The 11,119-nt window shown below is 34.9% G+C and overlaps 1 protein-coding gene across 1 annotated transcript; it reads right to left on the bottom strand.

Annotated features, from left to right (window-relative positions):
* Positions 1 to 419: 419 nt before the first annotated feature.
* LOC105768941 (5'-3' exoribonuclease 3) lies at positions 420 to 9,252 on the bottom strand. Its single transcript, XM_012589237.2, has 23 exons — positions 8,774 to 9,252; positions 8,560 to 8,662; positions 8,371 to 8,447; positions 7,974 to 8,165; positions 7,783 to 7,902; positions 7,582 to 7,644; positions 7,189 to 7,335; positions 6,940 to 7,104; positions 6,724 to 6,801; positions 6,538 to 6,624; positions 5,729 to 5,995; positions 5,425 to 5,520; positions 4,879 to 4,974; positions 4,720 to 4,790; positions 4,143 to 4,271; positions 3,987 to 4,063; positions 3,859 to 3,899; positions 3,692 to 3,766; positions 3,417 to 3,571; positions 2,641 to 2,745; positions 2,487 to 2,562; positions 1,831 to 1,967; positions 420 to 1,699 (listed from the first exon to the last, which is right to left on the bottom strand). Exons 1-23 carry the CDS (start codon positions 8,975 to 8,977, stop codon positions 952 to 954), a joined length of 3,309 nt encoding a protein of 1,102 aa, XP_012444691.1. The 5' UTR covers positions 8,978 to 9,252; the 3' UTR covers positions 420 to 951.
* Positions 9,253 to 11,119: the final 1,867 nt, after the last annotated feature.

Consider the following 11,119-nt stretch of genomic DNA (forward strand, 5'->3'; position numbering starts at 1 on the left):
GAGATGCATTTGGATTCAAATGCAATAGTAACGAGTGAGAAAAATAAAATAACCATTAAGGACATTAATCTAAAGATTTATTATATTATTATATATTTCAATATCTTTAAATATTTTATTTTAAGTTTATTTAAATAATTTAAATAATTAATTAATTAACTAATTATATTATTTATGATTATTTTAAATAAATAATTTAAAGACTTTTAAATAATAAAGTAAAACACAATTAATTAAAGTATGAATAAACAAAATTAAAATAATTACAAGTTAAATATTAAAAAGAAATGATAAGCAAGATTATTCTCGTGTAATTAGTGGGTCTCCATTCAATATCAGAATAAATAGATAAAAGAACAGTAAAAGCAACTAAATTAGGTAACACCCAAATTGAGTTGGAAGAGAAAAGATATATAAAATTAATGAAAACCCTCATAATAGCTGAGTTATTTTTATTTTATCATTTTCAAAGACTTGAACATCTCTGTAACATTGGGACAAGTTCCAATAAACCCAGCAGCCCAACATCACAATTACCAAAATCAAAAAATTTTATCTCCCAACCAAAATAAACATCTCTTGGGATAAAAAAAAAGAAAAAAAAGTTGGCATAAATAGGAGCAATTCCTTTATCTTCTACCATCCCCGGAAAACAAACAAAAAAACCCTTGTACTGTTGTGTACGGTTATGGATAGACGTCTTCAGATTTCATTTGCTTTTCACAATTACTTTTCGAGAAAATCCCAGGCAAAAAAATAAAAATAAATCTAATCTGAAAATTGCTTGAAAGCATAAAGGAATAGAAATCACCTTTAGGCCTTCCTCCTAGATAAAAAAACCCTAAGGCCGCTGCAACCACCAATCATTGTACAACAAATTCAAAATCAGTATCAAATAAGTGCTCTTCCGGTGGTTCCACTCAACTCAAGCTGGTGTTGCTGGGTTACTCCCTATCTATCTAATACAGAAAACGGGTTCCCTCCCTGTTGTTGATTACCCCTTTGATGTTGGTTAGCCCCGTGTGGCTGCGTCTCTCTTTGCTCATGAAGAAGATGAGGATGAGGTTGAGGATAAGGCTGATGAAGAAGAGGGATAACTGCGGAACCATTTAGGTTGCCTTGTGGAGCCATTATGCCACCACACTGCGGATAACTGCCACTTAAATTTGCCTGGTACCTTAAATTTGCCTGGTACCTTGTATTATACCTCCGCTTTTTACCACTTAGATGAGGTTGAGGTTCAGGCACGGCTGAAATTTGTTCCATAGGACTGGTTATGAGCCTCACTCCACCATTCTGATGATTTGGAGGGTAATGCAAATAACTTCCAGGAACACATATAGGATAGGGATAGTAACTCTGGGCATTGGGAAAATCGAATGGAAGATTCTGAGATAAAGGGTAACCTGCACGAGAATCATGTTCTGGAGGAGCCCTTCTAGGCTGTTTCTGAGATCCTGCACGAGAATAATCTTGTTCAGAAGGAGCCACCACAGCCTGTCCCTGGTTCAGAGACCCATTATTTACATGGGAATTGAATGGAGGAATATGGGGAGCAGTGGCAATTGATGGTGGTGGAGCCTGCACATTATTACTAAACCCAGTGCGATCCACTTTCAACTTCTTCAAGCTATTAGCAATAAGTCTGTGAGATGCCTCCCCAAGCTTACGGCCAGAAATGGATCCAGGAGGGTTATACCTGAAATGAAAAAGATACCTGTAAACAGCCAGTATATAGTTTCCCGCACTTAAAGTCAAGCACAATAGCAAGTAAAAAGGAAGTTCCAGAAACTAATATATGTATATATATGCAATATTTTGAACAATAACCTTTCCACCGGACTTTTGAGCATTGACCCTTCCACCAGATGCCGAGCTGCAGCAAACCTTCCATTCTGAAAAGGTCTCCTCCCAGAATCTTCGTGCCATAACAGAGGTTTGGGTTTTAAATCACTGAGTTGGATCATCTGCAGCACAATGTTAACAACATCAAGAAAAATAATACAACAAAATCACCCTTGACAAGAATTTATTTTCTCATTCATTGAAGGTTCTCATACAAAAAAGTCATCCTAACTTCCTTTTCTCTTCGCGAGTTTTTGTGGACAGAAAAAAGCCTAATATTGGTTTTTAACTAAAATTGGCTTCCTGGGTAACTTTGCTCGAGGATATTGCAAACAAGCAAGTGGAAACTATTCCCCCAAAAGGGCACCAATAAAGATTCCAAAAGTTCTTGATCGTGAAGCAAGAAATGTTTTGAGGACTAAGTTTGAAGTTCGCAAGGTTCAGAAGAAGAGGGTTTCAGTTTATCATATTTCATTTTAACAAAGTTAGAAAATTAGCTACATCTACAATATTAGGTCACATTCAGAACAATTCAATGACTTGATCAATAGATATGTCAGATGTTACAATATATCTTTAAAATGGAGTTTTAACAAACAATTAAATCTACAATTAAGCAGAGAACTAAAACTGCTCTGTACCTTAGGAGGGAATATAACCCCAGCTGAAGGACGAGGGATATGTTTATGAGCTTTCGGGGTTCTATATATGCAACATCTGGAAAGCAGACAGCCACATATCATTAATGAATCTTTATTAAACAACCAGTCCCATGCATGATTAAATTGAACTTACATGACTTCATTGGCCAATATATCTTCCATGTCCTTGATGGGAGACCTGAATATAGGAGGATGAGTGTCTCCAGCACAAGGGAATATGTAACCATTCATCCCATCACTGCATGCATGCCGAACCAAATCAGAAGAAAAAAGTGGGACATACCTTAAATTTACTGTTAGCATGCAAAGTATTCAAGACAGTTTGAATCCTAATTATACCAAGAGACCACCATTCAAAACAAGGTATGCTGAACCATTCGTGAACATCGTCTCAATACGAAAACAAATGTGTTTATAAACAGAAAAAGCAGCACACCAACCAAAATTAAGATTAAAAGGAAAAATATTATAGTATAAAACACAACTAGCCCAACAACAACATGATAAATGAGCCTGTAGCTTCTATCATTGCTAACAAAAGGAAATACAGCACGTAAGGCAAAATGAGAAAGCACGGAAAACTCCATAATTGACAACAGAAGAACCACAGCAGCCTGCAGAAGCCATATCTAAATCTCCATACTGACAGGAAACCATGAATATACATATTTCCTAGTGCCAATTAATATAACTGATTAAACTGCAAACATTTCCCACCATAAGTTACAAGTTCCCATTAAATCCTAGCAGCATTACAATGAATTCGAAACAAAAGATTAGAACGATGGGTTCAACAGACTACCTTGCAACAATACCAAACAGCACATGGAACAAATTATCAAACAAAAGGGAAGACAGGCATAGTCTAGCAATATGAAAGTAGGATGATTAAGGCTTTCCTGCACAAACCTCAAATCTGGTTTGACTTCCTCAACTTCAACCTGTTGCCTTTCTGTCAATCGTTTACAACGATTGTCAAGAGAAAAGATTTGTTCTGAGAGACGATGTGATGCCGCCACAAAAAGCATGTCACACATTGTACTGTTTCGTCGAGCTTCTTCCTCCTGCATAAGTTCGTCGAATTTAGAAGACAGCGAGAACACTTTTTCCAAAGAACAAATAGATAATTAACGAGAGAGAGAGAGTAGAAGACATGCATGAAAATGATGATTATAGTGTCCTACCGTCAAAGTGTGTTCTATTTTCGCAACCTCTGTGAGAAGGCGCTGTTCATCAATAAAAGGCAATTTTGCAATACCCTTCAGGAAGCAACAGCAAATAAATCAAAATCCTTTCAAAAAAACATTTGGCATATGATACTATGCCAAGTGAGAGTAAAAGATAAACCTACCTGCCAAGAAAACCGCTTTCCATCCATGTCAACTTCAAAATCTGATAGAAGAGTGAGTTCAAATTTCAAATCTTATGGATGAAACCAAGACCTACACATAATGTTGTTTGTTTTGCAAAATTGCATACCAGTTGGATAAAAGTCAATAATGGGTGAATTTGGATCAGTCATCAATTTCCTATACTGTTCGGGAAGTGCATGGGAACTGCAATGGAAATATATTCTTAGTATCTTACTGGCTCAGAAACTTACAAGGAGAACAAAGATGAAACAAGGAACAGTACCTCGCAGCAGGAAAAACCCCCAATAACTGATTAAATGGTTTGAAAGGGGAACCCAGCTCAAACTGAATATTTAGCTCACCAAGGTCCTTTAAATCAGAAGCAAAGGGTGCATAATGATAAGGATAAAACCTGAAACAACAAAATCCAGTGGCAGCACAGTGAGTACTGAGTACTAAAAGAATGACGCTTATCAAAGTAGAAAGATGAAATCCTGTCAACAAATCATTCTCACCAAAACTAAGTACAGTGAGGCAGAAAAGAAAGTCAACTCAACAGATCCAAAAAGGAATAAGACGAGTGGTTCTAAGCACAAAATGATAATATCCAATCAAATGGCTCAAAAATATACCACAAAGTGATTAGCATCAGAGCTTACAAAATACCAAAATCACTGACCCCAGAAAAAATAAATGATGGAAACAAGTACAAGCAAATAGAGAGGAATACATTCCAACAGAAGTGTTCATATAAACCATTCCATGACAGAAAAAGGCACAAACAAGAAAAGCCCGCTCAAATTTCCTTTACAGCCGGTGATAGAAAAAATAATAAATGTATTAATGTAAAAGAAACTCACCATCTCCAAGAACAAACCCCTTCATAGTAATAATGCATGACCCAGCATAGACCTTCTGTGAACTTCAAAACCTACAAAAAAGAAGCCCCAGAGTAAGATTATCAGATAAATAATTCAAAACATAACATACATCATCCTTAAAAAAATTAACTCACTCACAACATCTTTTCGTGTTGTTTCCATTTCTTCAGGAGTTTCAGCCAAAAACTTTTCTTGATAATATCTTTCCTTCCACCCTGGCTCTCCCAGTTTAATCTGACAGGAGCAAATAACCAAGCAGCAGCTAAGACTAGGATACTTAAATCATCGACAAAAACAGCAAACAAATTCTGAGAAGAAAAGGGAGAAACAAAGCAACAGAGGTTGTTATATCGAGGGTGCATGCTACATCCAAGCATGAGTGTATTTTTCTTTTTTGGAGGGGGGGTCAATAACCAAGCATGCATGTCTAAACTGCCAAAGCTGGAAAAAGTATTATGAAACTAGGTCAAGCACATTAAATTTACATATGACTAGAAATCAATATGAATTATTTTCAACTTGAAAGAGATAAGAGAAATAGATGCAGCATACATTTTGAAATTTGAAAGTACAAATAGTTTCTAGTTGAGTGACTGACCTGACTACTGCCTAAACCCAAAATATCATTAGAAACTGGAGAAGAAAGCATAAATTACTCGTGAATAGATAACATCATGTTCAAACCTTGTCTTCCTTGCTATCTTTGGAGTTAAAAACATCACTTTTGTTGTGGATCAACTCCTTAAGTTTTGCTTCCAATTCTTCTTTGTTCTCGAGCATCTGATGCAAATGGAAAGAAAGAAACCAGTGCCATTAATTTTATGTAACAACAGTCCAATAAAAATATATATCAGGATAGTGAAGACTCTCATAATTCCTCACCAATAAGGCTCATACCAAACCATATGTTAGCCGATATGAGTCCTAAATAATGGACTAAGATATCACAATTACATTAAGTGTCTCTCCTGAAGCAGAGAAAACGTACATCTGATTCAATACCATCCTCTGCTTCGACAATAGCAGCATCGATAGTGACCCCTGAATTTAAACGCCGCACTTTGTGCGGTCGACCGGAGGATTCATCACCATTTGACTCCATTGTTTGCTGAAATGGTGCAGGTGAAGAGCCAGAGGCAAGACGGGAACCATTAAATCTAGTAACTGGAACAATAGAATCAGGTTGAACTTGAGGCTCAGCATCATCTCCTCCTCCAGCTTGTGCTTTTCCACGCTTGATTCTTTCTGCTTGACGCTGTATAGTGCAGCATAGAACAAATTACCACTGAATTCATTCATTGGCTCAAAGGCTGAGTAAAGAAGTAAAGTTCATCTATAATACATTCATTCCAAGAATCCTCAAGTCAGATGATAGATGCCCATAAACAAATTGAAGAGTCAATGACCTAAACCTAGTTTAAAAACTATAAACTCTTAAGAGAGCAAACAGAGAAGGAATTGCTGCATCCTTAACACAAAAGCTATTCAACTACCCCTAGTTAATCTTTCCATCAAAGAATAAAAAAGTAATTAGCAATTTCAGGGTTCAAATCATGATCATTTATAAAAGTCTGGTGATAATCTCATTGGCAGCACAAGAACTGAAAGAGGATTGAAAACATAAAACAAAAAATGCAACAAGAAATACCAAACTACAAGGCAAGATCCCAACCATTTTTAATTAAAAAAGACCATGAGCAAGTTTGCCAGAAGATTTTGAATCATGGACAAAACCTGAACATGAATGAAAATTTGTTTTAGTTAAAAAGAATCATATATATCCTGAACTCAACAAACCTGATGCAGTAGTGCTCTTTTCCGGAATATTTGTTCTTCATAGGATCCCACAGCCTGTATAAAATGCTCTACCCGGCTCAATTTTGGCTGAAATAGAAATCATGCAGTCAAAAGTATTAGTCTATCAGATGAAATTCAATGATTCGAATAATACGTACCAGACACAAATAATAAGGTAACAGAGACCTTGCTTCCATCTGTCAAATAACCACCCATTCCTCTAAATTCCTTCTTGTATATGGTCATTAACAAGTCAATCGCTCCCTGTTAATAAACAAATCAAAGAGAAAAGGCTTCCTATTCAAACCTCAATTATATATATAAAACCTCAAATTTCCATTCACAAAATCATTACAAAAATATAAGCCAACTGTAGATTAATTACACCAACCATATACAAACCTCACGAATCTCCAGTGTAGGCATATGAGGTAAGAAATCATTGCCAACAAAGAAGCACATGAATATAAAATCATCCACAATACGTTCTAAATCAATTTCAAAAGGAGAATTGCTGATTCTCATCTCATGTTCTAGATATTCCCTGAGTGTCCATATGTTCAGAAACTGCAACGAAAGCAAATAACAAGATGTAATTTATCAAAAGATTTTATTGTCATTGTTTCAAAGGTATTCATTTGAAAAATTAACCTGGTATGGCTTTCTGGCAACATTTTTTCGATCACCTTTCTCATCAAATTCTCCAGACTTCCGCTTTGCCGTTCCATCACATTTTGCAGCTATATGGCCCATCTGACCACACAGGAAACATTTATCTTCTCCAGGGGTGAAGATAATCTGAAAGTTTCCCATAAAACCTGTTACTTTTGGCCAAAGGGAACAAGATAACAGAAAGAAAAACCATTCTTCCGAGAAAAAAATCATTTAACTTGTAACATTTTATTCCTATAAATGTGTAAAGCCTCAGATAGAAGTGAAATCCAACATATCTGCAAATAAGATGCAAATATCTGCAAATCCAAGATGGGAACATAAACCTCAAATTTTATCAAAGTAGCAGATATCTGCAAATAAGATGCATACCTCCCGGAGGATTGAAAAGTGAACTTCATGAGTGGCCAAGGCTAACATAATTAAATCAGCATCCTGTCAATAGTCAACAATTAGCAAAGTGCACAGTTTTAGTCCAGTAAACATGGCCAACAGAAACAAACATTACGCGTCATAAAATTTTAAATAGAAATATTGAAATCCAAGATGAAGAAAGTGAAGTGAGAAGTATACCAAACCATACAGGCAATGGCGTGTATTTGGATCAAAACCAGGAAGGTTCTTTTGGAGCCGTATATACGACATAATTTTATGTTCCCCTTCACCGGGAACATTTGCATCAGATAGAATTACCTTCAAATTTATGAAAGTCAGAGAAAACACCAAAAATAAAAGAAAGGGGGGGACCATAACTTTAAAACTACCTTTATATTTTTCCATCCAGGGTCATAATTTAATCTAAGGTGGATATAGTACTGCAAAGCAATTGACAGAACAGCCATAAATGAAGTGCCAGGTGTAATAACATTTGAATCAGAAAGCTGCGTTTCATCTTTAGGAGGAAGCCTTTTGCCCTCCCTCTCAAATTCCTCTCGAAGTCGTGCTTCTTCAGCTGCCTGCAAGAGGAAAATTAAAGCAGAACAAAACTGTTACCAAATTGGCTTCTTTCGTTGTGACAATTTCTTTCATTGAAGACTGGGAGAATATGAAATACCTACACCAACAAATCTTGGTGATCTAACATTTCATCGAGTATACAAATTAACATGCCAAATAAGACTTAAAAAAAAAAGCTGCCTGTGCAATGATAAGAAAACATACCGCCTCTGCAGCATCTTTTGCTGCTCTAAAACGCCTAGATCGCTGTTGATTCATTTTAGCCCGAGGGGCAACGCCATCTAAAGTATTTTCCAGACAAAATGTCAGTATCGTCAAATAAATATAAAATAGGCTTTATCTGCAAGTCAAAAGTATCAACGTATCTTTCAACCTAAGATAATAGCTACTCACCAATAGCCATAAACAAAAGCTTTCGAGGACGGACCATAATAAACAACCTGTCAATATACTCAAAAATTCTCCGAAATACTTCATCAAAAGTTCTTGGCGAAGACTGCATGAAACGAAATCAAATTCACCAAATTACATTCATTCTAACAATTCAAAACGAAATATTATACTGTAAACAAGGCGGAAAGTGTAGTGTGTTTAGAGGGTTACGTACTCTGTCCTCGGGGTGGAAACAAGGATGAATGATCCCGTTCATGTCGAGATAAAGATTATCAAACTCGATTCTATTAGGGTTAGGTTTACTCGTATCCACCGCAATAGTGACGCCGTCGACCATCTCCGGTACTTCCTCGATAACGTCAACCAAGATAAGCGGATACTTCTCCGCTAACCATTTGTAAAACGCTGGCACTCCCATTGCCAAGCGCTCCGAATTCCAATGATGACACCCTAAACCCTAAAACAGAGAAATATAAGAAAGAAAATAAGAAACCTCGGCTTACTTGCTTGCTTTCGAGTTATTTTTTGTTTACAGTTTCTGCTCTGCTTGAATCCTTTTGGCGAAGTCGAAATTAGGGCACAAGGGAAAGTGATAGGACAATAATGCCCTTAGGAGGTATGGTGAATAACAAGATAAAGGAGGAGGAGAGGTTAAGGAGAATAGGGGTGTTTGTGAGTTTATCATTACATGTAGACAAAGTGTTTGTTTTTCTTTTTGGATTTTACTTATATATACAGACGCTCTCGGCAGTCGGCGGTGGCTGCTAGATTATTGCGTAAACAGCAAAATTTTGATGTGGGCCTTTTTGGCCTTTTTCATCGGGAATCAAGCGGTACCCGTTGGCCGTGAACTTGGTTCAACGACTGTGATCTTTTTAGTCATAAAATACACTCAAATAAGTGTTCATTTAGGATAATATTTATTGTCAAAACGAAATTTTTATAAATGTTAATTTGTAAATCATTTGACTATGTTATCAATCCCAAATATCAATATTTTTGTTTTTAATTTTAAAATATCCAAACAAAATAATTTTATTGGAGATATATTTAATAAATTTTAATTTTTATATTATTTCTAATTAATTATTATTCTACAATCGAATGATTTATCCTTTAACATTTTGATTGAAAACATAAAAAATGATAACACCCGAAATTCAATATAATAATTTTTATCTTTTTATCAACCTCTTTTCTTAATACTTCAGTTCTCCGTTGTGAGACTGAAAACTAAAGATAGAGATTACTTTATTTTTATTGGCTCACTCTTCATATATTTCATAAGATTTGTGATTTAATTGTTCGGCATCAATTCAACCAAATTACTCTTGTTATTGTTGTTGTTAGTACCGTCTTTAGTGAACATATAGAGCCTTGTCACTTCTTCAATATTATTAAAATGAAAATAAAAACGCATTTGTAATCATCAATATCTAGAATCGGAGCTACAATAAACTTTGCCAAGTTCAATGAGTGGATAAGTTAAACAACATGGGGACTTGGGAGTTCAAAACAGAGTTGTCAGTGAACTCGCATTATCACCATTAGAGTTGACATCAAACACTGAATTTCGTCGATAAATAGAAGTGATTAAAGTGCTACCACTAAGGGTGTAAATGAGAAAATGATACTCACAAGCTACTTAAGTTCAACTCAGAGAAAATTAGAATTCGATTAGGTAATTATCAAGCCCAACTCGAACTATTGGTTGAGATGAATTCGAACTTATTAATACTTGACTCGAACAACTCATGAGCCTTATCGAGCTTTTCACATTTGCATATTATTGAATTACATTATTACCCTTAATATATATTATTAATCCTAAACTTAATTATCGAGCCGAGCTCGAGCTTGAGTATACAAATTAGTAAATGAACTTAATCAAGCTCGAACTAAAGTAGCTCAATTATATCTCAAGTCAATCTCGAGCTTAAAATAAATACTTATCAAGCTCGAACCGAATATTGAACCTCAAAATTTCGAGACAAAATTGATAGTATGCGAGCTTATCTCGATTTGATTACGCCCTTAATTGCCACTTTATCCATCCATAACATCATCCTTTCGTTTCACTCCATGGGAAAATGAACAACAAAATTACCCAAATTTCAAAAAAACCCAATTCAATACTTTGAAAATAAAAATATTCACTTCCTTGATTCAATCCAATTTGAAGTCTAACAATTTCAATATTTTAAGGTTTTGATTTGCTTTATCAATAATAATCAACTTAAGTTAACAAAAATGAATTAATTGTCCTTGATATTAAGCTCTTAACCATTTGACGATATGGAAAATAATGTGTTTCGAGAGAATATGTAGTTTAATAAAATAACAAAATTTAAATATATATAATTTTGTGTTTTTTTATTTTACACCTTGTGAATTGAGTTATATTTATATGTAAAAGAATATGATAAAATAAGGTAATATGTAAATATTAATGATTAAATTTATTATAATATTGAATTTAAAACGATTACATTATTTTTTCAATAATCATTTAATGATTAATGATAAAAAGAAAAATTAAATAATTTAATAGTATTTTGTA

Source organism: Gossypium raimondii, chromosome 5 (genome assembly GCF_025698545.1).
Source record: "Gossypium raimondii isolate GPD5lz chromosome 5, ASM2569854v1, whole genome shotgun sequence".
Lineage (NCBI taxonomy): Eukaryota > Viridiplantae > Streptophyta > Magnoliopsida > Malvales > Malvaceae > Gossypium > Gossypium raimondii.

What these genes read in the sequence shown, in the direction of transcription:
- LOC105768941 (XM_012589237.2), bottom strand. Translation starts at nt 8,977, where the DNA reads ATGGGAGTGCCAGCGTTTTACAAATGGTTAGCGGAGAAGTATCCGCTT. An exon ending in GCTTTTGTTTATGGCTATTG is followed by an intron (nt 8,448 to 8,559) that starts GTGAGTAGCTAT and finishes AAAATACTTTAG; the next exon opens with ATGGCGTTGCCCCTCGGGCT. An exon ending in ATTTGACAGATGGAAGCAAG is followed by an intron (nt 6,625 to 6,723) that starts GTCTCTGTTACC and finishes TTTCTATTTCAG; the next exon opens with CCAAAATTGAGCCGGGTAGA.